Source organism: Eschscholzia californica, unplaced genomic scaffold (genome assembly GCF_041429995.1).
Source record: "Eschscholzia californica isolate CP2 unplaced genomic scaffold, dmEscCali1.0.p SCAF_4, whole genome shotgun sequence".
NCBI lineage: Eukaryota > Viridiplantae > Streptophyta > Magnoliopsida > Ranunculales > Papaveraceae > Eschscholzia > Eschscholzia californica.
In genome coordinates, this window is record NW_028238461.1 from 8,348,503 (window position 1) to 8,375,550 (window position 27,048).

Genomic DNA, 27,048 nt, shown 5'->3' on the forward strand with positions numbered 1-27,048 from the left:
AGACCCGGGGCTTAAATTTAGTCCCGGATTAACCCATCCGTCCCCAAACGGACAGGACAGTCCGTCCAGTAAGTTTTTCTCTTTTCTCTCTTCTCTCTCTCTCTGTTAGTTATATCAAAAATTACTTTAAATTACTATAGTATAATTAAAATTAAACCTCAAAACAATATTACTTTAAGTTACTCTAATATAATCTCAAAAATTTGTAATTAAAAATTTTTTACTTCAAAACAATCTCATATATGTTTTTCAATCATCAAGATTAACTACGAACTCTGAAGGTTCATTTGACTCGCTACGTGGAGGGTAGAACGCGCCTTCGTTGTCAATTCTGTCTCCAACAAGATCGAACCAACCTCGGGCCTCATTAGTTGCATATCTCTGCCATTGTAATGCAAGTGGAGGAAGTATAGCATTTCTCCCAAGTTTAATAGAAACAAAATGACAGTCGTTGACATACCCAATGCATATCATTTCATAATTTTGAGACAAGTTACCTGACTGTGAAACTGGGGGACCATTACGCAAGGGTAAGAAAGTTGTTGAACCTGCTAAAGTGAGATGAACCAATACACAGTTGTAATGAGTGGAGACGACATAATTAGTATAAGGGTGACTGTAGTACCAATCTCTGTCAACACCTGGATCAAAGTTGTTAGTTGCCGCTAAGGTGGAATAATAGTCATCATTAAACATCTCTTCCCAAAAATCCTTGTGATTATTAAGATTTTCGAGGACGATCTTCCGAATCTCTTTCCAACCAGTACTTAGAGGAAAGCCAAGTCCTTGAGCTACGGCATGATACCCACAATGACCATCGCCCGGCACGTCATTTATAGCATTTATAAATGGATAAATAATAACCGGCATTTGATCTAAATAACAGTCTCCACTCCCTCGGGTAGCCCGAGTATTACGTGTACGTACGATGGGAGGTGATGGAAGATTTTCATCAATGCATTTGGCATATTCGAAAGCGGATAAGTTTCTTTTCGTTGATTTTGCGGCTTCCTTCTCTTTTTTGCTCATTTTGTTCTTCTTTGGAGCACCTTTAGTTATGGTCTTTTGTAATGGCTCAGACAAGTTGGTCGTAAGCGGCGAGACAACGTCCCTCAATCTTTCAAGTATTGCTTTCCTCTCAGGACCGGTCGACCTACCCCACAACATATGAAGTAGTTCCATTTCATGTGATGAGTCAAGATCATTGTACTCCTCCGGAATGGGATTAATTGATAATTGAGTCCATTGATGGTGAATGATATCTAATGGAAATACCTTTTGTTGTTTCATTAAATCAATCATCTCGTGTGCACAAGGAAGCCCATAAACAGATCGGAGAACACATCCACAATTTTTGACGTTAATGGTAATACCATCTGCACGGTGTATCTCATCTACCATTAGGTCTAAGGCAGCATGTGAAACATACCCTCTAAGATCTCTCATAAACTTGCTTTGGTGAGGACCCTTCACCTTTGTACGACTATACTCAAATGAAGCTTTGATCTCTCGAATAGCTATCTCGTTCATGGCATGTATAGATTCCCAACATGTAACATAGTTGCCTTCGGAGTTGCCTAAATGTTTTTTCAACTTTGCATGAGCTCCCTCGACACGATTGATTGTATTATTACCCATATGCATCACCTGATTCGTCCATGCTGTGACAAATGTATCTTTAAGTATCAACCAAGTCTTCTGGACATAGGTTACATCGTTTAGATTTGACCGTGACCATGTCCTCACAAATTCTTCCACTGCTTGATTATAGTCAGATACGGTCTCTGCATACATAATCATGCGAAACATTGACATGAAATTTTTGAACTCTTTATGTTTGAAGTTACCTTTTACTTTTGCTACCACACACTTGTCAATATGCCACGTACACAACAATCGGTTGGCATGTGGAAATACTTCACCAATGGCATTAATGAGAGCAAGTTCACGGTCGGTTACAAACACTACTGACATTGAGTCAGGAGGAAACAATGTTCTCAGACGATTAAGAGCCCACGCGTATTGATTTGTCACCTCTCCATCCATAAAAACAAGCGCCGCTGTGAAAGTTTTCATAGTAGATGTAATCCCAACAATCTGAAGCAACGGCTTCTTAAAACGGTTTGTTTTGTAAGTACAGTCAAGCATCAATACAGTATGGAAGCATTTCAATATGTTGATTGAGTCAGGGTGTGCCCAAAATAGGTTAGTGACTTCATCCGTCTCTTCATTTTTCGAGAAATGATAAACATAGTTGTTTTCCACTAACAACTTCATCAATTGTTGCATTGGACTTCTTCCTTCTTGATTCAAACTGCGTATCTTCGCCTTTGCATTGTATATGGTTTTCATTGTGGAAGTATTATCATTAAATGTGGCACGCACTTGTGAAAGTATATCACGCGGTTTTGTACCAATTTTCAATAACTTATCAACTAAATCTTGTTCTTTGCAACTCAACCTATTAGCATATGCATGACCAAGAAGACTTACAGCTAATTCGTGGTTATGAATTCCAGACACAACTTCCACCTTCCATGTATCACCATCACCCGGAATCCCTTTGAGATAGAATGGACAGTTGCACTTTTTTGTGCTAGTTTTCCTTTTCTTTTCAGGAGGAGGATTTGTTTTTGGAACCAAATTTTTCTTCATATGTGATCGATACTCACCGCTTCTTTCACATTTTAGATGTAACTTTGGTTTCTTCCCACCAATTCTATTTTGTGATTTGCCTATCAAAATCACGAAATTAAGCTTTCTTCCAATTTCCTTAGCCCATTCGACTAGCTTGTCTCGAGTTTCAAACACATCTTCGGTCACAAAATGTTCACCAACATCAATACTAATTTTTTGCCCCTCTTTTGAATCTACGTTATCATTTGAGTGTACATTGTCACTTGAATCATTTGGTTTGCGGTTGTTCTCCTCCGTGGTTCGAGATGAGCCTTCGTTTAAAAAATATGGGAATGTACCCTCTACTTCCGCATGCCACTCGTCCTCCCTATGGGGACCTCCGAAATTCCAATGGTCTAAAGAACATGGTGAAAACACGGACTTTTATTTAAATCAAAGACCTGAAACACAATAAAGTGGGGAAATCATAAATATTTAACTTCCGGTTTGGATGATCCGAACGGTAACGGACTGGTTACACCGAACGGTTTCGGTGGGGATGATCCGTTAAATTTCGGACTGGTTAGGTCCGACCCGATCGAGCTTTCTCTGAAAAAAATAATGGACTTAAAAAACAAATTGGAAATTCATTAAACGGGTATAGAAAAGCTTATATACCTCTTTTTCGGTTAATCCATGCTCAGAAATAGGTGGAGAAGTCCCACTACATATATGCCCAAATTTTTTGGAGTTTCCTTCTTCAACCATGTTATTTTCAACTTTCAAGATGATTCCCACAATGTAGGATGATAAAGATGGTGGTCGGTGAAGGTACACGGAACACGTCGGTGCCGGAATATCAAGGGGTTGCCGGTGAGTCTCCCGGTGAAATCTTGGATGAGTTTTGTGATCCATAGGTTTTTTTTTTCCATATAAAAAACTAAGTTTTGGTATCCTCTAGGGTTTGTAATTTCGGAAGAAGAAGGAGGCGCCTCTTTAAATTTCTGTAGGCGCCTCCAAATAGATGTCAAGAGAGGCGCCTATAGGTGTCGGGATTGACCACGAAATTGACTATAGTCAATCCCTCCCGGGAGGCCCCTACAGCATTTTGAAGAGGCGCCTATAGACGCGCCCCATTTTCAATATTATTTTGACCTTTCTAGTTATTAACCCATCATAAAATCACTAAAATAAAAGAAATATTCCGTTGCCGGGACTTGAACCCGGGTCTCTCGGGTGAGAGCCGAGTATCCTGACCAACTAGACTACAACGGATTCCATGCGGGATCGTTACTTTCAATTTATATCACGCCTTACTCACCCGCGTCAATTTCGTGAACTGCCGAGAAGAAATACGTTCACTCGCTGCGCGCTAGAAAACGATCGGGAGGTCTCACCAGCTTACTCTCTCTCTCTCTCTCTCTATATATATCTCTATACTCGTTCTCACTCTTTCTAGGAGCGAAAGATGGAGGAAGTCGATGAAACGGAAGTAGAATCTCAGGTAACTTCTTACCTTTTCGAAACTCTCATTTCACCAAAAGTAACTCAAAATCAACCACAATTTTCATCTGCCGATCATCCAAAACGGAAATCTCATGTAAATTCATCATCAATTACTGATTCTTGTCTATTTAGTTGTCAAAATGTTTCAGAAATCTCAAATCCTCATTAGGAACTCTTCTTATCTCCTTTTTCATTTTACTCATTTTGCTCAATAGCAATCAGAGATCAAATGTTCATAAACAGTTTAATACTATTCAAACTTTTTGTTACTATGATTAGGTTTTTCAGCTTGATGATCGAGTCGTTTTACCTTTTTGTTGTGAATTAATATGCAGGTTTATATGGCATGCATCATGCAAGGTCATCGGTAAGCTTCTCACTGGCATATAGTTTACACCGATAAGAATATTACACTTTCACGTTTCAGTCAAGATTTGATGGATTATGGTATCGCCTAATTACAACTTGTTAAATTATTCGCAATTATGTGATAATAGGAGAGATAAATTCAAATTGTTGACACGGTAAATTGAAGTTCTTGAACTCTTGTTGATCGTCGAATCTCGTCTCTCGATCCGTTACGTAAATTACTCACTTGTCTCATTACAACTTAGTGTCATATAAATGCTTTAGAACTTGGATGTCCAAAATGACTCTCTTGATTCTTGATTTCTCGGATCGTGTGATTTTTGACCCATTATAAATTGCTCTTTACGAGTTCGTTGAATAGGTATTATGTTTGTTGACCGTGAACGTGTTCTTGTACCTACTGTTTCAGCACTTCTCTTTTACTATGCTTGTCCTGCTTAAATATATTGTCGAAAGAGTAAGTTTTGTTTGTAAAATGAATTGTATTTCTTTTTCTTTCAGAGTTGGAGTTGCTTACTATGATGCGGGTTGCCGTCAACTATATGTCTTAGAAGCTTGGGAAGATGGGAGTGCTGACTTCCCTTTAATTAGTCTTGGTAGGTGCTGCATATATATTTTGTTATCTACTCAAATTTCCGTTCATTGTGTTCTTTTGATATTTTGGACTCATGGCTCTTTTCTTTTACCATTGAACAAGCAATTTCATATCTAGGATACATTCTTAATGAATGTTTTTATTTTATCTTATACTTGTTTCAAACCCAATTTTGTTTCAGTAAAATATCAAGCCAAACCCCAAATCATTTACACAAGCACTAAAACTGAGGAGTCCTTCCTTTCTGCCTTACAACAAAGTGGTATGTACATGAGAACTTGGATGAGAAATTCAGAAACCTACTTGGATTATATTAACTTTCTCAAGGGGAACAGATGGAACTGATGTTCATGAAGTGAAGCTTATCAAAAGCTCTATATTCAGCTATGAACAAGCGTGGCATAGGTAAAAATAATACGTATTGTGCAATTTTCTCTTCGCGAGCTTCTAATTAATGATTGAGCTCTAGATTCACCAGTTTCTTTATTGTTTTGACTTTTTGTATGATTCAAGTATCAGAGGTAGAGATATTTGGTTGTTAGAAACCTCATCTGTGTCGATGCAACGAATTTTACCAATGGGTGCTAACTTTAGCAGGAAGATCGTACCGTTTGTGGATCATTTGAACACTTAGTCACACAGGCTAAAATTTAATACAAGCCGCCAATAACTTGGGGCGCTCAGACCTTAGTTTGTTACAAAAATTTGCTTACTTGTAAGTATGTCAAACTTAATGACCTCATGATACTGTACGTTTGTGCTGAATTTCTTGGGAACTGTTAAAATTTTATCCTGCATATGTGCTATTTTGGGGTGGCATCGAAGAAAACTTTTATGCTGCATATGTGAAACAATTTCCGTGCTGAAGTTCTAGAAAGAGTGAGGAGAAATTTTCCAAAATTATGCATGAGTTGGTAGAATCTTTAGAGGTTCATGTAATGTTTCGAGTTTCGACTTTAAGTACTTTTGTTCTACTTTTTCCGCATGGAAGGGAAATTTAATTACATTCCTTTAACAAAAAGTATACACACCTTTTTTTCACATGCTTAAATATATCAATAGTAATTCATTACAAAAAAAATATATAGTGAATTTCTCTCAATGAGGACTACATTCCAACTTTGTAGATTGATATACCTTCAAGTCACAGGGATGGATGAGGGATTAAGCATCAAAGAGAGGATATGCTTTGTAAGTTCAAAAGTTACAACTATCTTAATAATCAACCATTATGGTTAGTCATCAACAATCTGCTGTTCGTTGTTTTCTTATTTAACCTCCTTTATTTCTGTCTCCTCATCTTTTGCATTCCCATTTCACTGACACAACGAAACAGTTCCGATAACCACAACTGGTATTGAATGTTTACCTCGATCTTACTAAAATTTTCTCCTGCTATTTTGTTAATTCTAGCTTAATTCTATGATGGATATTGGAAATGATATCCAAGTTCGTGCAAGTGGGGGCCTTCTTGCTATTCTTGAGAATGAGAGACTTGTGGATACAATTGAACAGAGAGAAGGTGGAAATGCGTCAATTACCATCGACTGTGTTACAGAAATATCATTGTATCCTCTACTTACGTCCCTCATTACCTATATTTGCGCAATTAAAAGTTGGAGAATAAGGCATGGCCTTACATCTACAACAGAAACAATTTTCTTAAGCTGGATGCAGCAACTCACGAGGCATTGCAGATTTTCCAAATAGACAAGCATCCAAGCCATATGGGTATTGGGAGATCAAAAGAAGGGTATTTAGATAATTACTTTCTGAGATGTGCTACCTATATCTAAGTTTACTCTCTTTGGCAGTCTTAATGGATATACTGTTACAAATTTCAGCTTCTCTGTCTTTGGAATGTTTAATAAGGTATGTGTCTATGTGATAGTGCATGGCTTAAGAATCACATACTCTTCACTCATTTTCTTGTCTTATTTCTAATCCCTTAATTATATTATTTTAGTGCATCACACCACTTGGAAGGCGTCTCTTGAGGTAATGCAGTTTGAGTTTGTAGAAGAAATCCTGGCTAACTAGGTTATTCTTAGGGATCTTTGTAAACTGTCATTTTTAAATATATATATTTGTTCTAAGTTTTGTAGAGGGAAACCTAGATGCTACTTTTTTGACATCCCTTTCTACTGAGAAAATATTGTTTTTTCTACAGGAACTGGTTCCTAAGGCCCATAGTGGACCTTGAAAATTTGAATGATCGTCTCAACAATGTATCCGTGTCATCACAGGCTGGATGGCTTAGTGACCCTGAAATCCTTAATTTATCAGGAAATTTATATTGTCAAAACTTTTCTGCCTGAAAATTTGGAACCCTCATTGTATTGTTTACTTGTCAAACTTTTCTGCCTGAAATTTGTAACCACATTGTATTCTTTAAGGGAATAAGATATCGTTCTTTCTTTCATCCGAGGAATTGATGGCCACTTTACGGGAAACATTGATGTCTGTTAGGGATATTCCTCACATGCTGAAGGTTGCTCTCTCATCTTTACCTTTCTTTTTCGTGTATATTTTCCATATCTGTATCAGGATTTTAAGTTCAATTCCTCGTGTGGACCTTAACTTCTTTCAGTGTAAGTGTTATAGTTTGAGATTCAAAGTTATCAATGGCTGCCAGCCTGCCCTTCTCTAAACACATGTTTCATTCAGTTTCCTACTCAATGTAATTTGAAAACTTATGTCTAAATTCTAATTTTGTATGTTTTCCAATCGATTATTGAAGAAATTCAACTCCCCAAGTTTGATTTGTACAAGTGGTGACTGGACTGCATTTTTAAAGGTACTTATCCTACTTTGTGTTATGTTTTCTTTCAAAAATTTGTTTTCATGTTTGATGCATATGACAGTACCATTGTCATTGAAGTGTAACAGATTATTGATCAGCATTATATGAAAGCAATACCCTGTTTAATATTTTTTCTGGTGTAACTTACATTATGGTCTACAATATGACGCACAACATGACAGCTTCATTTGTAGTCATTCTGTTTAAATTTAGATTCTATTGGAAGAAATCAGTAAGATGTTGCAATATAGTGTCATAGAAGTTAGAACAAAATAGCAAGAGTGTAGGACCTGATCATTTTGACTTCTGGTGGCAAGGTGACACGATCAGGTAGTACAGTGGGAGTTGTAGGTCATCAGTTTATCTTTACATGTGTGTGCTAAAAGACTGTTTCACTCATATGGAACATAACTTTGAGTTACACAACTCTCGTTGGGAAGTCAATCATGCCTTTTCTCTTTCATTGCTGATGAATAATTGGCTTTGAATAATCATAAATCCAAGATATAGAGCTCGCTAATAAAAGACCCCAAATTTGATCATTTGGCAGAGCATTTGCGCACTCTTGCACATTAACAAGGTATTTGAAGTTGGGGTATCTGAACGTCTCCAGGAGCACACAAAATATTTGAAATTGAGTATTTTTGAAAAGGTATTGACTTCAGCGTTTACCATTTCTTAACGTAATTCTAGTGATTCAGATATGTAGATCCTCATTTGGTACTAAAGAATGATGGCGTGTTTACTTGTCTAATATTGTCGCAGGCTGCTTCTTGCATTACAATGGAATTGGTTTATGTCTATGACCTGGTTAGTTTATGTTAAGTTATTAATTTTACAGTCAGACCAATCATTCTCCATTTCTACCTTGCTACTGCAGTACCACTTCATAATCCTCAAAAATGAGTGTTATATAAAAGTATGATCATTGTATCTTGTTATCTGAATTCAGTTTAAGAACCAAAACTTTGTTTCTGTGATCCATGTATGTTGTAGGTGATGGGTGTCATAGATGTTAATAGAAGTAAGGAAAAGGGATATGGGACGATCGTGAAGGAGGGATTCTGCGATGAGGTCAGTCTTCTACCAACCTTTCACTTACATTCGAGATGGTTGCTCTTCATTTTTTGACCTTAGGAGCGTATGGACCAGATTTGCATTCATTTGATTTAGTTGTGGAGATTCCCTTCTTTCTACATAATGGTATTTAGTTCATGTACTTCCACTGTATCATTCGATTTGCAGTGGTGGTCATTTTAGTTGCATTTTGTTTGTATCATGTTAATCATATTAACCCTTTCTAATCTTCCTATTAGATGTTAGGAGGTTTAGTTTCCATTTTTCTATGTGTTGGACAAATTATATAAGCTTCTCTTGTCTTAACTTGAGATGTTTAGCGTAGCTAGAGCCTAGAGTCATGGATTTAAATGGAAGGGTGTTTGGACTTTGGACCATTTGTTACTTGAACTCTAGAATCTTAGGAAGTTACATACTTACATGGTAAGGCTAAGATAATTTTTAAAACGTATACTCCTAGATTAGGAGATATGCTGCTCTCTAGGAGACACAGACAAGATATATCCTGAATCTGGATAAGCCTAAGTGGAGGCAAGTGTGATGAGTCCGGCAAAGTGCTTAGTGTAGCGAGAATAGAAACTGGGGAATAGGAACATATTTTATATATAGTAATTACCAGTTGGTTCTTGCTAAATGTAGTTAGCAGTTTTATTGCTTTTGGGTTCTGACATATTGTAAACTATGACATGGTTTCATTGACAAGCTGGATGAGTTGAGAACTATATATGAAGAACTTCCAGAGTTTTTGGAGGAGGTACCAATTCTTGGATTTTCACTGGGTAAATCAAATACTATTTTATATAAGTTTATGGTAGTGAACATGGGACTTTGTTTCATAAAATTCTTGCAGGTGTCATCAGCTGAAATTGAGCGAATTCCTCACTTATGTCGTGATAAACCTGTTCCACACATTGTCTACATACATCAAATAGGTTGGTTTTTGCCCCAATTATGCACCCTTCACCCTTTTCAAATATATATAATTCACTAGTGATTGGCCTGTGGCTTAGAGATTTTTGTCCCCGAAGAAATTGCTGGATATTATTAGAATGACCATTCCACAGAAAAGTAGAAATGTATATGGCTATATGCTAAGGCCTGCCATCACACAAGCGTAAGAGAGTATGATCCCTCATACAGAACACATTCCAGTTTGGGAATGCATTGGACTAATTTACATGGATGTGCTTATGCAATAGCAATCTCCATCCACATGTTGCTTGCTTCATTAGTTTTACTTTTACTTCTGTAGGTTATTTGTTATGCATTTATGAAGAACTCGGCAAAGCCACACTAGAAGAAGTTCAAGATTTTGAACTGGCAGTAAGTAACTTCTTAACTTGTATTTACTAATCAAAGATTTTCTTCTGGTGGCACTTCTCCATATTTTTAGCATGCGTCACAATAATGTTAACACCAGAAATCAGTTCTCAGATGGGGATGGAGATACAAAGAAATTCCTCTATCGTACTCCTAAGACACGAGAGTTGGACGACCTTCTTGGAGATATTTATCATAAAATTCTAGGTAAGAGAGATAAACATGTATACTCTTTGTCTTCCCCCCCAAAAGATGCTCGACTGTTTCTGAACCATGAGAGTTCTGCATTCATTTTTGTTCAGATAAACAAACGTAGAATAACTTCTTCCTTGTCTATTTAGAATTTGCCTTCTTATTGTTAATGCTTTATGCAGATATGGAGAGAGCAATTGTCAGGGACTTAGTGTCCCATATTATTTTATTCTCGAGCCATCTTATCAAGGCAGTAAATTTTGCCGCGGAACTTGATTGGTAAGACTAAGAATCATATTTACACTTTTCATGGTATATTTCCTAATATTTTTTGTATATTTATTCTTTTCAACCCTGCAAAAATTATTGCAATGTCATTGTTACTCCAGCATTCTATCGTTGGCACTAGTGGCTCGACAAAACAATTATACAAGGCCCACGTTGACTGAAGAAAACTCACTTGATATATGTAATGGCAGGTAATTTGTTATCTCTTCTTTCAAAATATAAATAGATTTTTGTTGCTATGAGCTCGTATTCAATACTATTTTCAACTTCTCCAAACTATTTTATATTATGGTGTGTTTCTGATTATTTCTTTTGCCTCTAAGTGTGTGGTCAATAATATGTATTTCATTTCATCCCAGACATGTTTTGCAGGAAATGACAGTTGATACATTTGTGCCCAATGACACTAAGATTTATCATGATGGTAATTGGTTTAAAAGGCTTAGTATCTAATTCAACCAAATATCTCAGTTTTTTGAAACATAGTCATTACATCCCAAACATTCTGAAATATTTCAAAAGAATTAACGAAGAGAATGACGGAATCATATAAACAGAAACGAAGATGCTTCATCCTGGTCACCAGACTCGCCACCTAAACGGAGATGGAGTTGTTGTATATATTTGTAGTAGCATAGAACATCATTTTCTTTTGGAACTTCCGTAAACCTTCTATCTAAGTGTGAGCCTGTTCCCTTCCAGGGAGGATTAACATAATCACCGGTCCTAATTATTCAGGAAAGAGCATCTACATAAAGCAGGTAACTAGTGTTCCATATTCTCTTTCAGATTTATCTTGAAGTTCTTATTCTTCTTACCAGTACCTCTTCTTTACAGTGAGTATAAATAATATGCCAAATCCTTAATTATGGAGGTGGAGTGAAAGGTTATAGTTATACAATCTTGCAACTATACATCAGAAACTTGAACTGCTTGTGCGACTCCCTCAATATCAATATGCCAAAAATGGGTTTGTCTTGCAAAATCATAAACTAGTTGTTTGTGCAACACATAATCTGATGATATGATAGAAGGGACCTTACAGAGTTGTGGAGGTATGGTAGGAATAGAAACAAATTATGGATCGTATGGGAAAGGAAGGGCTCTTGGACGGGATCTGAGTAACAAGGAACCTTACAGGGTTTAATTTAGAGAGGCGACACCCGTGGGATCAGAGGTTCCTGGAGACTCATTAAATTTAAGCAGAAGGGGGGGGGGGGGGGGGTGAAAGAATGGGATTTTGAGAGAATTGGTGCAATGGAGCCGCTCTGAGGTTGGGTTTTCAGGATTGAACCAAATGACTAGAATCAACTCTCAAGTAGTGGGTGCGATAGCATGGAACTTCGGCTGGAGAAGAATGCTTTACGATTAGGAAGAGTATAAGATGTTAAGGCTCTTGCAGACCATAGGAAACATCACTCAGTCACAAACGAGAAAGACAAGAAAGTGTTAAGTATGGACCTGAACGAGGACAGCGAGTCCAAAATTAAATCTTTTATTAAGGGTTGAAGCTTTGAGGGTCAATGCAAACCCGTGTTTGCGTGCAAGGAACTGTCTAAAGCTAAACAAGTTTTTTTTCCTTCTAACGGCCCAATGCTAGGCATGCTTAGTGAAGCTTCACACTTGAGACAAATTAAAACTTATGGGAATCACTTTGGTGAAGAAAAAACATACCTGTGAGGCCGTGTTTGGCAAGTGGGAAAGTAAACGATGACCGGAAATAGCAATTCCATAATGTGATTCCTAGTATTGCAATAACTAACTATATTATTTGGTTTCATCAGGAGTACGATTGGTAGATACTAATTTTGTTTGTAAATTATTTATTTAACAATTCCAAGGGAAGAGAATCCCCCCCCCCCCCCCCCCCTGCCCCCTGGGTTTGGTTCCTCTGGGATTCGGATTCCCTCTTACGGAGGAATAACATTCCGTCTCGGAATGTGATTCCTGATGCTACTCTCGTGCATCAAACACAATTTTGGAATGTGATTCCTGGTAATTGCATTCTATTAACTTTCCGAGCTTCATCATAATCCGGGATGTTATCTTTTTTTTTTTTTTGAATTGTTCAGCGTGTGCCTCGAACCCTTGACCTCTAGGTGGAAGATTCTACCTCTTACCACTCCAACCAAGGGTTGTTGGCAAAAATAAATAAATAATATAATCTTGGATGTTATCTGCTATCCATAGATATGGTTTTTCTTTTTGTAATAGGGTAAACTTTTGAGCTCCACACGGTTGTCCACTGGTCAGATCCTACTGGTTTGTATTCTTTGTCCTCTTGGACCTTCCTAAAATAATCTGATGAAAAAAATTTGTAGTTATGTCACTAATTTTGTGATTAACACACTACCTATTTCCTGAAACCCAAAACAAGCATGAAACATAATTTATTGTGTACTTACTCTGGTAATGAAAAAGAAACAAAAGGTCAAGTGCTTACGTGCAAACATTTTGCAGGTTGCTTTGATAGTTTATCTTTCTCATATTGGAAGTTTCGTCCCAGCAGAGGCAGCTACTGTGTGCTTAACTGACAGGTGTGTTCCTTGCAATTATATTGTGTTTTTCATTTGTGAGGATCTATCTTAAGAGTGTATGGAGCAAACCTATCTGGCTTGTTAAAATAGGATATTTTGCGGGATGGGAAGCAAACTAATGACTGCTGAGCAATCAACATTTATGATTGATCTACATCAAGTAGGACTGATGCTCAGGTATTCCTCTAAAGATGAAAATATTGGTTTGTTGACAGACATAGTTAGTGGTCTCAAGGGTCGAGTACAATTGGATCCTGCAGTTATTAATGCTGGCAGGGGTAATATGAGCGGTATACTTCTCACAAACAAGAAACGGAAACCATTAGACTTGATACTTAATGCTTAGAATCTTTCTTCAAGAGGATCTAAGAACATATCTTTTTACAACAGCCACAATGAGTATTATTCCTTGTGTTGAGATGTCAATGTGCATTGTCTAGGACTAAGTGCTTTATGGCCTGTGGAGGTCAATGAGATGATCCCTTTTCTTTTTGTGTGCAGAGATCCAATCTCCTAATGTACAGAACTACAGATGTTTTAGTTTTAGCATCTATTTCAGTATATTTATCGTAGCGATGTGTATAGGCAGGCAACATCTCGATCTTTATGTTTGTTGGATGAATTTGGGAAAGGCACTCTTACTGAAGGTTTGCCTCACTAGTCCCTAACGTTATTGATTATTATGTTTTTTATCTCGTCAGGTAATCTTTAGATATATTTACTATTTAGTTTATTGATTGTGAGTACTTTTGTTTTAATCCCTTATTCCAGATGGCATTGGTCTCCTTGGTGGAACTATAAATCATTTTGCAACCTGTGACGACCCCCCGAAGGTTTTTTCGAAATACTTAAAGTTCTAATTTCTTATCTTTGTGCCTCATTGAACTAATTTCTGTAATATTTCCAACTTGATTCATTTACTAATTAGAATAGTTTCTCATACTCGACGTGAAGGTTGGTCCATTGAATTCTGCCTATCATGAGATGATATAAGGTTTTTAAAAGCATTGTATTGTGAGGATAAGAGGGATGGTCTTTATTCTTTATGTTTTTATTCATTTGAAGTGCTTTATAACTAGTCAAAATTGTAATTTGATGTTAAATACGTAGTTGTTTATTCTAATCCAGTTACCCAATTAATTTGCAGGTTCTTGTCTGCACACACTTAACCGAGCTATTTAGAGAGAACTGCTTACTGAAGGTTTGCATAATTCAACATCTATTACATAATTCAAAGTTTCACCACAATATATGTTAAGAGAGTAACAATTTTGTGATCGATACTTACCAGTCAGAGAGAATCAAGTTTTACACCATGAGTGTGCTGAGACCTGACAATAGCGCTACAGATGGTGAAGACATTGTATTCTTGTACAGGTACTATCCAATGGTCCACGTCAAAGATCTCCTAGACAATTAAACTTGCCCATACTAAGATTGAAATTCTAAAAGATTAATGATCTAATTATATGGTGATCCAATATTTTCTTATCCTATGCAACTCCTCTTCTAACTGCATGGTACTAATTATCGGGTTTATAATCCTCTCGTGATGGTTATCTGTTGCATAAACTATGTAACATGGACACAAGAGCGGGAATTGGTGTCTCGCACCAATACGAAGCGTCAGATTTTTTTTTTTTGAATAATTTGATTAAATTAATAAGAGAACAGACTGAAATACAAGGGCGCACTCGGCTATGAGGCCTAGTGCACGACAAGAAAAACAAAAAAGCATCACGAAAGGGTCACAACAACGAACCCCCCCCAGACAACATAACAACATCCTTTATAGCGACTCAACAAAAAGTGGGTCATAACAGGGATAAAACGATTCACATATTTGCTTAGTTATTTTGTTTGGAGTTTGGTCATGTGTTCATGTAAAAAAATTTACGTTTGGATCAAAAACCTTAGTTACATCATATGAAAAAGACGTTAACCTACTTCAGTATATGTGGTTTTAACACGTTTTTCTACAAGTAACCACAAGATGTAAATCTTGCACGTATAACATCACATACTATACCCACTAAAGTTCTTGCGAGAATATAAGTATCTGAGAGGAGTATTTAATGTACATATACTAAGGTTTATGGTACAAATAATCTGTTTCTGTTAAATATTTAACCAGATCTTGCTTGTAGTGGCCTATCTTTATATTTCCTTGCTAAAGTTTTACTAAAATACCTGTATATTGTTTTCATCAACAGACTAGTTCCTGGGCATGCACTTTTGAGCTACGGTAAGCATATATTTCTTTACAATGAAAGGGTTTCGAGATACTGGAATTCGTTCAAATCATAAGTGAACCATCTACCTTGCAGGTTTGCATTGTGCCCTTCTTGCTGGTACGTCTCGCACTTTCTCTCTTTTGTAATTAAACTTTGAATTTCAAATAGAACCAAGGCAACGTTACTTTTATACGACACTATACATGTCGTAACAAAATATAAATACATATAAATCTATCAAGTTCATCGAATATGACTACGGAACAATAAAATTGGTATCAATCAATTAATGTTGAAAAAACGATGCAATTCTCAACTAAGAATTATCTAAAATGACATTACAAAGTTTGAAGATAGATGGTGAGAAATTATTCTGGCTGGATATTCTAGATAGAAGTATCATCATACAGTTTATGCAGTCGGGATAACAAGTAATTTGCGAGTTACACAAGATTCGACCAGGGGGTAGCCCAAGAAAACTTGGCTCGAGTCATCTTCTTTCCTTTGTTGCCCATTTGGTTCTTCATTCTCTCTAATTAACGGGTTTGATTTGAAAACTTTAGGTTGTCCTCAAGGCGGACAAAAATAATATTAACTCATATTAAATCTTTGAGGTGTTTAACAAAAAGAAAAATCGAAGTTCTAATGTTGTATAAACTCCAGGTCATAAAAAATTACACATTGATACTGTAAAACTAAATTAAAGGCTTCCAGATGACCTTAGTACGATGGATCAAGGTATATGCGTTAATCATAATCCCTAACGTAAGAAAATGAAAATAATTAGCCAACTCCTATCATCCTTACCGTCACTTGCATCACATATTAGAGAGTTGTCTTTCCAGCTTGTAGGATTTACTTGCTTTGGTAAAACCCGAAAACCCTAAACCTGCTCCTCTTCAAAAAGTATTATATTTATGTCAGTATGTGCATGTAGAAGTATATGCTTGTGAAAAAGCCCAACTACATGACAGAGAATCGGTTAGATATATCATTTATGGTGATAACGCAACTGAAAAGAGCGAGATCTACGGATACCTGTTTATTGTTTCTGTGGGGTGATTTGAATGTCTGAATGTTGGTCAATATTAAATAGTGTATTTCAGTATGAACGTTTATATTATCTATCTAATATACTAGTCTAAGTATTATATCACAATTAGACATGCATACTTCAAGTACGAGAGGTTCTTCTATCGAGAATCCCATAAATATATTATATGTTTGATGACTATAATAACTTAAACTACCTGATAGGACTCGTTTTCACCATTCTAAGATATCAAACACATTATTCATGAAGGTATTCCAGAGGAGGTTCTGAAAAGAGCAGCATCTGTATTAGAAGCAATTAGGACTAACCAACAAGTTGAGCGACTAAACGAGGAGAAAATACTCTCAAGAGATCTGCTATACAAGGTGATATTTGATTCTAAATTTGGAATAGTAATCCTAATGAAAGTAGAGACCCAAACCCTCCTTTTTATCTCTAACCAAACATTGTCTATGCAGGATGCAGTGGATAAGTTGTTGGCTTTCGATATCCAAAATGGTGATCTAAACCTCTTTTTCAAAGAAATATTTTCTTCTGAGAAGATATAAAAGTTCCTTGTGTGGTTTCTCTTCTGAAAAACTATCATCTTAGGCTTGAATTTCTCTGGGATTCATATAGTTTTACTCTTCAGCATTAGTCTAAACCTAAATGAAATGTATATACAGTTTTGCCCAACCATGGTGTGAATGTCTCCTATTGCTTCCCCATTCCCTCAACAAAAACATTAGACTGATTAAATTGTGGCCTTCTCAAACTTTATTTGCACTGGAGTTTTAAACTCTCTCTCTCTATATATATATACTAGGTGTCCGCCCAGGCCCGGTTGCTACAAAAATGGGTCAGGCTAGCCCAGGTTTTGTCACGGGCTGGGCCTCTATTTGATTCCAGCGGGCGAGGCTTGGACTGGCAGAAAGCTCGGGTTGGGCTAGACCCGTCTCAACTGTCACAATCTCAATTTTTTATAAAGGCACCAAACAGCTAGTTGGGAAGCTTTACACTTTTTACCTCCAACTAGCAGTTTTATAGTTAGAGGGGGATAAAAAGGATATATTACCCCCTTTTTTTTTTTTGAAACCAAGCGAAACTATATTTCATTCATAAGTGACACAATCACAAAGTTACATGGATGATAATTGTTATTTCTCTGAGAACTACATTAGAGTTACATACGATAAGTTCATATAACATTCGAATGTAAAGTGCCTCATTAAAGGAAAAAAATTGACTAGACACAGACTCAAATAACCCTAAAGGTCGACAAAAGAGATCCTAAAGATTGAGAATTAAAGACCCCAAAAGTCGACAACATAGAATAATATTATATAAACAAAATTGAAAACTAAAAGTAGTAAGATGATGATACAAGTATCAAAACCAATCTGATGAAGAGATTACTAAGCCAATTTCCGTCGTTTGATTTTATTCTTTTAACCCAGTTCTTCGTTGTTGTTCATGTATGAACCTTATCGGAAATCCATCTTCTCCTTTTCACGAATCACAACCATTAATAGATCGACTATGAAACCTTCAAAGCCATCTTTGAATCCGTTTTTAGTGAGAAAGTCTCATCAAAATCGTCTTTGAATCGAATCTTCGTCATAACCGTCTTTGTGTCGTGATGAAACCACCCGACAATGGAATTGTTGTTAATGGAGTGTTCATCTCCCTCGTCTCTTCCTCTTCGTCTACTTCATAATTTTCTTAATATAGAACTAAAAGATAATACAAACTACAAAAGTGGAAAATCCGGAGGGATTCCTCCTCCGGTAAACAACAAGGCCTTGAAACTGCTCGAAAAGTAAAGAAACCGCCTGGAAATGCTCAAAAAGTGGATCGATAACTACGCCAGGCGCCACCCAAATCGGAATCAAAAAGAAATTCTACCACCCGGCTATTTCTCTCTCCTAAAACTACCTCTCGGTTGTGTTAATAATATATGAGAAGTTTTATAAGGCCTCCCCAATTTTGTTAAAAGGCCTCTCGATGAATCATTTTACTTGCTAAATTATCATGAGGGGAGGCCTTTTAACAAAAATGAGGAGGCCCTATAAAATCTCTCATAATATATTACCCCCATTTTGATCTATAAATACCGAGTCAAATTTTTTCAATTTCCCAAAAACCATCTTGAAGATCTATAATTATCTAAGTAATCATGTACACACCTCATCAAAAAAAGGTAACCATGTACACAATAATTAAAGTAATCAGGTTTTGGTTTTTATCGAATTACTAGGGTGTATCTCGTCCCTACGACACGAACAATATCAATCAAATTTGACAAACGAATTTTTCTATTATTATTTTTTTAAATTAGTTATTTTATTGAGAGAGATTTCAATTTTTTTTAAATCCTTTTAATTTCTTTTGTTTCCTTTTTTCTTAAATTATTTCTTTTATTCTTAAGGACACTATTATTGAGAAAGATATTTCAATTTCTTTTTTTAACCTTTGTAATTTATTTTGCTTCTTTTTTTCTTAAATTAGTTATTTTATTTTTAAAAAAGACATGGTTGTTTTTCTAAGTAAGGACTATATTTCAAATTTTGAGAAAGATTTTTAGACAATATACTTTATTAAAAAATGATGTTTGTCTCACTCAGCGTTTTTTCCTTCCGTTTTATTATACTAGGTTCACACCGCGCCCTACGGGAGCGGTAGATCCCTCTTCGCTAAGCCGTTGTGGTTGATTGTCTCTTTAAAAAAAAACGTATTTTTTATATTCAAGTAACAAACTCATGATTTCTCTCCAAAACAAATAAAATTCATTAAATATTAGGAAGAGAATGTTGGATTAACTTTGCAAGGATAATTAGAAAATGTGATAATTAAGATATCAAATTAACTTACTAATAGAGTAAACAAATAGAAACCTGTATCTTCGGTGTTTAGAAGAAGAGAGATCAAAAACAAATAAATGAGTTGGCAAGAGAAAATAATATAATTTAGGAAAATAACTGTGGGATATATAATTTATTGACTTTAATAACTTTTTGTTTTGATTCAAATTACAGAGAGAGAATTTTATATCATCCATCGGATGTGTTCCCAACCAAATCTCTATAATAAATTAGACGTCAGACTTATCTCCTGGATAACCGACTGAGCTGTTTTAATATAATAGGTAGATGCACTATATCTTTATTTACAAATATATATATATATATATATATATATATAACATGAAATAAATGATTATAATTGGAAAACATTTATTAAAATAATAAAAAATAATGGAACATCTAAACTTTGAACTGAGTTAAAAATGTCTATAGTTTTTCTTAACGTCTGTAGCACAAACCTTAACGATAAACGGGTAATCTCATTATTCATTTTTATTACGGAAACATTTTTAGAATTATTTAAGGGGCATACAACATTTTTGAAATGGTGGTCAACACAAAATCTTTTTTTCAAGGATAAATATTGGTAGCTTCTTTACTTTTTTTTTTTGTACTGGAATAGGATGATATGATATATGTTTTTCTGAATGAGAACCTACATACCACATGTCACATACCACATACCACGTGCCACATATCACACACCACATGCCAAAAGATCTTTGAGATTTTATTAGATTAACAAAAAAACATAAGGGACCGGGCGCATACTACTGAGGAGAGCAATTTGCAAAAAAGAAAAGAAAAGAGCAATATAATTGTTGGAGTAATTGAGAGTGGAATTTGGCGCCATCTACCTGAAGTGGAAGGTGGAATTTGATTTTCCCGAACATTGGAAGGGTGTTTGTGGAGATAGAAACAACTTCACATGCAACTTCAATACTAAACATAATTATGTTGTTCATGTGTTGAAGATGTTCCTCAGAGTTGTTCGAGAGGCGTTTGTTCTTACAAATTCCGGTAGATCAGGTCCTGTTTTGATTGATATCCCTAAAGATGTACAACAACAATTAGTTGTTCCTAACTGGTAAATTACATTAGTTATGAATCAAGAATGTCCTGACAGATAATTAGGTTGATTTCGGAATCCAAAAAACTTGTTTGTATGTAGGTGGTGGGTGTTTGAATTTTCATAGTGCCAATCATCCACTTTGCAATTCATTATAAATCTTAGAAACGAAGATAGAGGAGTATTATTAACTCGAATATAGTTACAAATTGTAGACCAATTCATTATAAATCTTAGAATTTCTAATTTTACATCGAAACGAAGATAGGGAAGTACTTAATAATGAACTCGAATATAGCTACAAATTGTAGACCAATTAAGAAATTTATATGTAGTTTACTCTGTCTTGTAGATGTTATTTTCGTGCATCTCACCCTTACCACATACCACAACGTAAATCTTAGAATTTCTAGGGAGTACTTAATAATGAACTCGAATATAGCTACAAATTGTAGACCAATTAAGAAATTTATATGTAGTTTACTCTGTCTTGTAGATGCTACTTTCGTACATCTCACCCTTACCACATACCACATACCACAACGTGTTTGGCACTAGCTGCCTTGTTTAAGAAGAATTTCATGGCTTTATGCTTCCATAATAAATCCCTAAACTCAATTTAGAGGTAGAATTGTCTATTGTGTGCATTTTCTTCCTTGTCACATTCCTAAAGCAAGTATGAAAAACACAAGTTCCCCAAGTTTAAGTCGTTAGCTCTCACTCTATCTAACACCGTATAAATTCCTGCTGCCAGTATGAAAATCACTCACACTCTCTCTCGCAATTAATTTTTCATCACCATGGTCGTTCCAACCCCTTCTCTACTTGCTTCTCTTCCTCTTTCTCATAGTCAGCCTCCACTCTTCATCTCTACCATACCGAAAGTTAACTATACTCTCTCTGGTCTATACTTTATACGTTTTTTATTTGGGTACATATAGGTTGCTAATGAGTTTTTCGTATATATACATACAATTTTTCTTTTCTAGGTGGACAATATCAATCATACTTGAGATAGATATATGGTAGATATTTTGTTCTCTTACATGCATAATACTCATTAAATATAATAGTTTTACATGAAAACAAAAAGATGACACTTGATTATATACTCATAAATTGTATACCACATAATAAAAATAAGATCTATAATATATTTATGTGAACAAAGAACTAGAGAGAAGGAAAAAATTAGGGAGAGTAACATTCGAGCGAGGGAGATAGAGACAGATCTTATGGTGGTGGCTAAAACCATAGGTTTTTCATTCTTTTAATTGTGATATTATGTTAAGGACAATTTTAATATTAGTTATTCTAATATCTAATTAAGGATAAATTTGTCCATATATTAAAAAGAATCATTCCCGGACATGGGAATCACAAACCTACCTCCTCCATGGGTTTGCTATTACCCCGTTTAGGGAGAATCATATTCCTCCGGGAATAGGATTCCCTCTTAATCCCCTCGAGCCAAACAATAAACGGGATTGTGATTCCCAAGAATCACATTCCATTCCCACGTGATTCCTACGCGCCAAACATGACCTTAAGATTCATAAATATGTTTTCAGCTCAAATATTACAATTAACAATTTACCTGACACAATTTAATTAAAGTACCAGAAACAATAATAACAGCAATGCGGGGATAGCTCAGTTGGGAGAGCGTCAGACTGAAGATCTGAAGGTCGCGTGTTCGATCCACGCTCACCGCATTTTTCATTTTGTTTATTTCCCGTTTTGTTTTTTTGTGTATTCTGTTCACTTTTTTTTCACATGTGTTCTATTTACTTAGATGCTTTGGAAAAGCATAAACCACAAACATATACCTTCGAGTTTTCCAGATACTTAACAAGTGCTTTCAGTTGCACTTCTGAAAGGCACGATGCAATGTCACAAAGGCTTTTACTGAAACTCAAAATGATGCATCCGAGAGCAAATTCGATCGTTTATTTATTCAATGAATTCTAAAACAGATAAAACTTATCGCTAAGGTGCTTAAGAAGGTACACGTAGTTTAGAGAGCATCAAATCTATATTAACCAATTTCTGCAGCGAAAGTAATTACGCAAATAATAAGAAATTCAAATGGGAATCCAGAAACATTCATCATCTATTAATATGTCAAAATGTGTTTCACCAAAAACCCACGGCTGTCAAAAGAAAAAGGAAAACGATCGAGTTTTTGCCCTTAACAAAATTTCACTGAACTAGTGAACCATATACCGGATAAACAGCAAATAACGATCATATCAGCAAAAGTATCCTAAAAGGATCGGTAGAAGAACGCAAAACTTCCCTCTATATCAAGCATCTTACTTCATTTGTTTGTAATTGTTAAGAGCAAGCCATAATGATCACTAGGCAAAACAGGTAGAACCAACTTTTGAATCTCATTCTTTACCTTCTTCTCCTTACAATATGAAATCCCTTGTATTGCTTCCTTTCCTATCAAGTTTATTTCACTTACTTTGAAATCTTCCAAATTGCACAAGAATCGATCTAATCGCTTTTGAAGTGTCCTGTTTCCTGATAACATCTGATTAGATTTTGTATCATAAGTGAATCCATTCTCTCCAGGCTTTAGCTCACTCCAGGCGTCGACCCATCCATCAGGTAATGGAAATGGGCCGTCCGACTTGTCGTCCCAGTTCATATCACCACCAATTATGACATTGGGTGAATCCTTGAGAAGTATTAGTGCCTCCTTTGCTTGAGCTACTCGTTCTTTGCTGTACATCTGATTCCATTTCGGTGGGGCAGGGCAGGGACTTTCGAGGTGGCTAGTGGCAACAACCAATTGTTTCTTCCTCTCCCCACTTTCGAGTTCAATCGTAGTTAGACAAAGTTCTCTACCCATAATGGAGTTACTGAAGGGTGTGCAGCTGAAGGATTTCACAGGGAGTTTACTCAACTGTCATGATACAGCATAAAACATATCACGTTCCGAACTAGAGTACAATGCAAATTTAGCTAACAGTATTCCATTATAATGTGTGCGTGTGTGTTTATATATAGGGTTTATATCGACAACCTAGTCTTGTGATAATGTGATACTCTCCCTCCTAACACTGGGGAAAAAAGCCATAACATAGAAAAAGGAAACAAAGTGAACTCCAAGAGAGAAGAAGTTACCTGCATACAGAAATATGGTCTTGTATTTGCCATCTCATATGAAACTGAACAGTTATATACTTTCCACCAACTGGACTGTCGAAATATGTCATAAATCATCGGGGTGACTTCCTAAATTTTAGAAATCTATTAGATTGCAATAACATCGTACAAACGATAGAATAAATAAGCATTGGAAAAGAACTAACAGACCTGTAAGCAAATGACATGAGGAGAGGTTTCCTGAATAAGGTCACCTATTGCTCTCATCCTTTTATGCAGTTCCAAGTCCTCCCTGAACCAAACATTATAACTCAAAACCTTCAATGTGTTCAATTCAACATCTCCATTGACCTCCTTTGTGATACCTACAATTTACATGTATTTGGTTATGTTTCAAACAAATAAAAAAGATTATTATTCCTATAAAATCAAACAATGGATAACAAAATCGACCAATCTTACCTCTTATGATTGAAGTGATAATAAACCTAAACCATGAACTCTAAACCCAATTGAATTGATCAAAACCTTAATATGTTGGCCATGAGGCACAAATAAAGTTCATTTATGTGCAATTTTACTGGCACAAACAAAGTTCTTGCTCATATCTAGTCAAGGCACATAATTAAACAAGTCTTGTACTCGAATTCAGACTTGTTATTTTAGCTCAACAAATGCAGAGGGGAGAAAGATTTGCATCAAGATCTAACTCCACCAGAGAGATAAAGGCATACTAAGCAATTACAGTACGAAAAATGTCACTTTTATCAAAATTAATCAGTGTTAAGTTTGTCGTCATCTAACTCAAAACCAACAATGAGTGGAGGGGACCTAGACATTCTATTCTTGGTTACTAAATAACCCTTCTCCCACGTGAGACTATTGTCACACGCCCCCTCACATGTAGTATTGTTTGACCCTAACACGTGTTTTTCTATCGACGTATAGCACGTGTGGCTTTTAAACCAATAACGTTTGGGCCTAGCTCTGGTACCATGTTAAATTTGTGATCATTCAACCCGAAACTAATTGGCAATGAATGAAGAAGATCAGAGGACCTAGACATTACATTCTTCGTTACTAGATCATCCTTTTCCCATGCGAGATTATTTTCACTAATCAAAACAATTTATAAGATAAAGGGAAAAGGGTGTATTCATGGTCTCCAAAATGAAATTGAAGTAACCCACCCAAAATAAGTACCCACAAAAAAGGGAAACCCCATAACAACAAATAAGAGTAGCCAACTAAAAGAGAGAAATGAGGAACAAAGATTACTAACTCAAGAAAGCTTTCTCCTTTCCAGATGATTTCACGAAACTCGACTTTCCCACATCGGGAGGTGAATCAGTTGATGTCTCAGTAGAAATTTCAGAAAGTTTCCTCTTATTACAAGATTTTAAGGGCAAGAAAACAGAACCCACTGAAGAATCCAATTTTTCATCAAAATCAATAGAATCCAAATCTTCGAAACTGGATAACGAAGACGCCGTACACCTTGTGCTGCACATTTCACAGTTTTTCAAGCCAAATGTGTTTGAAAAAGTGCAGACCTTGCAAGACCATGTCTTCAGTGAGGAAGAAGAAGAAGAACAAGGAGATGAAGACGATGAGAGGCAAATCTGACAACTCGATTTCTGAGATGGAGGGTTGAGATAAGTACATTTTGAACAAGCCCAAGACATTGATTTCGATTGAAACGAGATGAGATTTCTAGGGTTTCTGTAGAGAGAAGAAGTAGAAGAAGAGAAGGAATAGAGGGAGGAAAAAGTAGGAAAGTTAAATTTCAAACGGTTCATTTCATTGCCGCTCGTTTTGGTTCCGTGAGTCTAGTTATCCCGTTCTCCATTTTGTTAAAGATAATATCATTTAATGCATAACTCAAATGGTCAACACTTCCTGGTCCAAGACTTCGAGTAGTTGACAGTGTTACGTAAACCTCGTGGAGGCGCCAACCACGGGTAGCCCAGGTTGCCCTGTTGATCAGTGCATATACTCTACAATGTATAGGTCCCAAATTTGATCTCATGGAAGTGCAGATCCAGACATGTTGAACTTGGGTATAAATAAAGTAGTTTATGCAAGCTTTAGGTCATTTAATTCGTCAGACTATAGGTTATTTAATTCGTCGGGCTATAGGCCAAATAGTATTTCGGCAGTTATTGTGTTTCTCACATCGTCTCGATGTATCAATGTTTTGTAACGACTAAAGTAGATCGTAGTCGATTTCTCAAAAAATAAATAAAAAAAAAATAAAAAAAAATAAACCTCTTAGAGGCAACAGGTTCGATTCCTAGAGAATGTGAAATCCATAGTTATTGAATTTGGATTATTAAACTTATAAACAACAATAAAGTTCTTGGACTTTAGGTTTTATATTGTAGGTCTTGGTTTACGGATATCGTAGATCATAGTCGATTTTTCTGAAGAAAATGCATAACTCAAATTGTCATCACTTGGTTGCTCACGTGGTTGATAATGTTAAAATAAAGTCCAAAATAATGAATGTCAATTTAATACACAATGTAAATAACCTTACGTATAATGTAATAATGTTTGAGAGCAAGTTCGCCTCACTTTGTCTTAAGTCTAAAAAAACCATTTTTTTCAACCCAAAATATTAAGTCTCACCTCAGCCTCGAAGATCAACTCCAACGTCAGCCTCTCTTTAGGCCTAAAAATTTGAATTTTTAATTTTCCAATTCACTTAAATAAGTTTGATTAAACAACATTGATTACAACTACTTGTTTAAAAAGTTAAATCTACTTGAGTACGACTAAACAACAGTGATTACTAAAGATAACTAGAAGGCCTTTTTTGGTTCTCGTGGAAGACCGCCGCCCGTATGAGCATCTTGCGCTGCCTTAAGCATTTGTGCACCATCTTCGTCGAGAGTCTTAGGATCAATCATCATTAAGTTCACATCATATTGATTGCTAGCATATTGCACGTTTTGGTTCTTGTATTCTTGTTGTACTCGTAGGTTTTCTTGTTGAACCCATACAGCTTCTTGTTGAACCCGTAGAAGTTCATCCATTGTAATTGCTCTCAACGTGCTTCGTCGTCAATATCCCTCAGTTCAAGCTTTTGAAGAACCCCTGACTTATTTCCTTTTAGTAGTAGAATTTGTAGAATTTTTTCCAACTCTTGCATTTGCTTTGGTTTGTTTACGACCAATTGATCTTTCTTCCGATGGATTGAAGCTAGAATCTCTTCTGGCGGATGTTGTCTTACTTGACGTTTCTGAAATCCACTTGTTGTGTGTAATCAAAATTTTGTAAGCATGCTGGAACCTAAAGCCTTTTCCGTTGTGATTTTTTTATAAGTAGCAAGTGTTATGTGGAACTAAAAGAAGCAAAAAACATGTCAAGCCGAGTTGCTGGTCGGGCCAAGCCAACCCAGGTTGGTTATACCTGGCCTAACCCGG

General features: G+C 36.0%; 3 protein-coding genes and 2 non-coding genes across 10 annotated transcripts; 2 read left to right on the forward strand and 3 right to left on the reverse strand.

The window, feature by feature from the left end:
• Positions 1 to 249: 249 nt before the first annotated feature.
• LOC147542287 (PKS-NRPS hybrid synthetase cheA-like) lies at positions 250 to 3,384 on the reverse strand. Its single transcript, XM_086635292.1, has 2 exons — positions 3,295 to 3,384; positions 250 to 3,057 (listed from the first exon to the last, which is right to left on the reverse strand). The coding sequence occupies exons 1-2, from the start codon at positions 3,382 to 3,384 to the stop codon at positions 250 to 252; spliced, it is 2,898 nt and encodes a 965-aa protein (XP_086491418.1).
• Positions 3,385 to 3,818: 434 nt separating this feature from the next.
• TRNAE-CUC (transfer RNA glutamic acid (anticodon CUC)) lies at positions 3,819 to 3,891 on the reverse strand. The gene has a single exon. It is a non-coding gene; the product is annotated as a tRNA-Glu (tRNA).
• Positions 3,892 to 3,938: 47 nt separating this feature from the next.
• Positions 3,939 to 17,266, forward strand: MSH5 (MUTS-homolog 5). Of its 6 annotated transcripts, none has more exons than XM_086634896.1 (35): positions 3,977 to 4,120; positions 4,458 to 4,489; positions 4,993 to 5,087; positions 5,268 to 5,348; positions 5,422 to 5,491; positions 5,600 to 5,801; positions 6,214 to 6,277; positions 6,500 to 6,654; positions 6,738 to 6,839; positions 6,931 to 6,958; positions 7,053 to 7,084; positions 7,257 to 7,314; positions 7,491 to 7,577; positions 7,827 to 7,883; positions 8,440 to 8,541; positions 8,655 to 8,699; positions 8,886 to 8,963; positions 9,670 to 9,720; positions 9,817 to 9,898; positions 10,219 to 10,289; positions 10,394 to 10,493; positions 10,661 to 10,757; positions 10,868 to 10,957; positions 11,126 to 11,190; positions 11,469 to 11,527; positions 13,227 to 13,303; positions 13,394 to 13,480; positions 13,889 to 13,950; positions 14,075 to 14,136; positions 14,451 to 14,504; positions 14,595 to 14,680; positions 15,517 to 15,548; positions 15,631 to 15,654; positions 16,841 to 16,956; positions 17,050 to 17,266. In XM_086634896.1, exons 7-35 carry the CDS (start codon positions 6,239 to 6,241, stop codon positions 17,137 to 17,139), a joined length of 2,088 nt encoding a protein of 695 aa, XP_086491022.1. In that variant the 5' UTR covers positions 3,977 to 4,120; positions 4,458 to 4,489; positions 4,993 to 5,087; positions 5,268 to 5,348; positions 5,422 to 5,491; positions 5,600 to 5,801; positions 6,214 to 6,238; the 3' UTR covers positions 17,140 to 17,266. The 6 variants fall into 6 exon arrangements, 4 of the variants coding, with proteins under 4 accessions (XP_086491020.1, XP_086491022.1, XP_086491021.1 ...); XM_086634895.1 differs by having other exon boundaries at positions 5,606 to 5,801; XM_086634897.1 differs by having other exon boundaries at positions 3,998 to 4,120; positions 5,684 to 5,801.
• A 4,879-nt stretch (positions 17,267 to 22,145) lies between these two features.
• TRNAF-GAA (transfer RNA phenylalanine (anticodon GAA)) lies at positions 22,146 to 22,218 on the forward strand. Its single transcript has one exon. It is a non-coding gene; the product is annotated as a tRNA-Phe (tRNA).
• A 374-nt stretch (positions 22,219 to 22,592) lies between these two features.
• On the reverse strand, positions 22,593 to 25,526 carry LOC147542291 (endonuclease/exonuclease/phosphatase family protein). The gene is made up of 4 exons (XM_086634899.1): positions 24,903 to 25,526; positions 23,831 to 23,985; positions 23,639 to 23,749; positions 22,593 to 23,417 (listed from the first exon to the last, which is right to left on the reverse strand). The coding sequence occupies exons 1-4, from the start codon at positions 25,417 to 25,419 to the stop codon at positions 22,824 to 22,826; spliced, it is 1,377 nt and encodes a 458-aa protein (XP_086491025.1). The 5' UTR covers positions 25,420 to 25,526; the 3' UTR covers positions 22,593 to 22,823.
• Positions 25,527 to 27,048: the final 1,522 nt, after the last annotated feature.

Bases quoted from the DNA above. Each gene is read 5' to 3' on its own strand.
- LOC147542287 (XM_086635292.1), bottom strand. From the start codon at position 3,384: ATGGTTGAAGAAGGAAACTCCAAAAAATTTGGGCATATATGTAGTGGG. The intron at 3,058-3,294 runs GTATATAAGCTT...TTTAAATAAAAG, and splicing joins ATGGATTAACCGAAAAAGAG to TCCGTGTTTTCACCATGTTC.
- MSH5 (XM_086634894.1), top strand. From the start codon at position 4,085: ATGGAGGAAGTCGATGAAACGGAAGTAGAATCTCAG. The intron at 7,085-7,256 runs GTAATGCAGTTT...TTTTTTCTACAG, and splicing joins CTTGGAAGGCGTCTCTTGAG to GAACTGGTTCCTAAGGCCCA. The intron at 10,958-11,125 runs GTAATTTGTTAT...ATTTCATCCCAG, and splicing joins CTTGATATATGTAATGGCAG to ACATGTTTTGCAGGAAATGA.
- LOC147542291 (XM_086634899.1), bottom strand. From the start codon at position 25,419: ATGAACCGTTTGAAATTTAACTTTCCTACTTTTTCCTCCCTCTATTCC. The intron at 23,750-23,830 runs GTCTGTTAGTTC...TCTAAAATTTAG, and splicing joins CTCATGTCATTTGCTTACAG to GAAGTCACCCCGATGATTTA. The intron at 23,418-23,638 runs GTAACTTCTTCT...GTATCATGACAG, and splicing joins GACCATATTTCTGTATGCAG to TTGAGTAAACTCCCTGTGAA.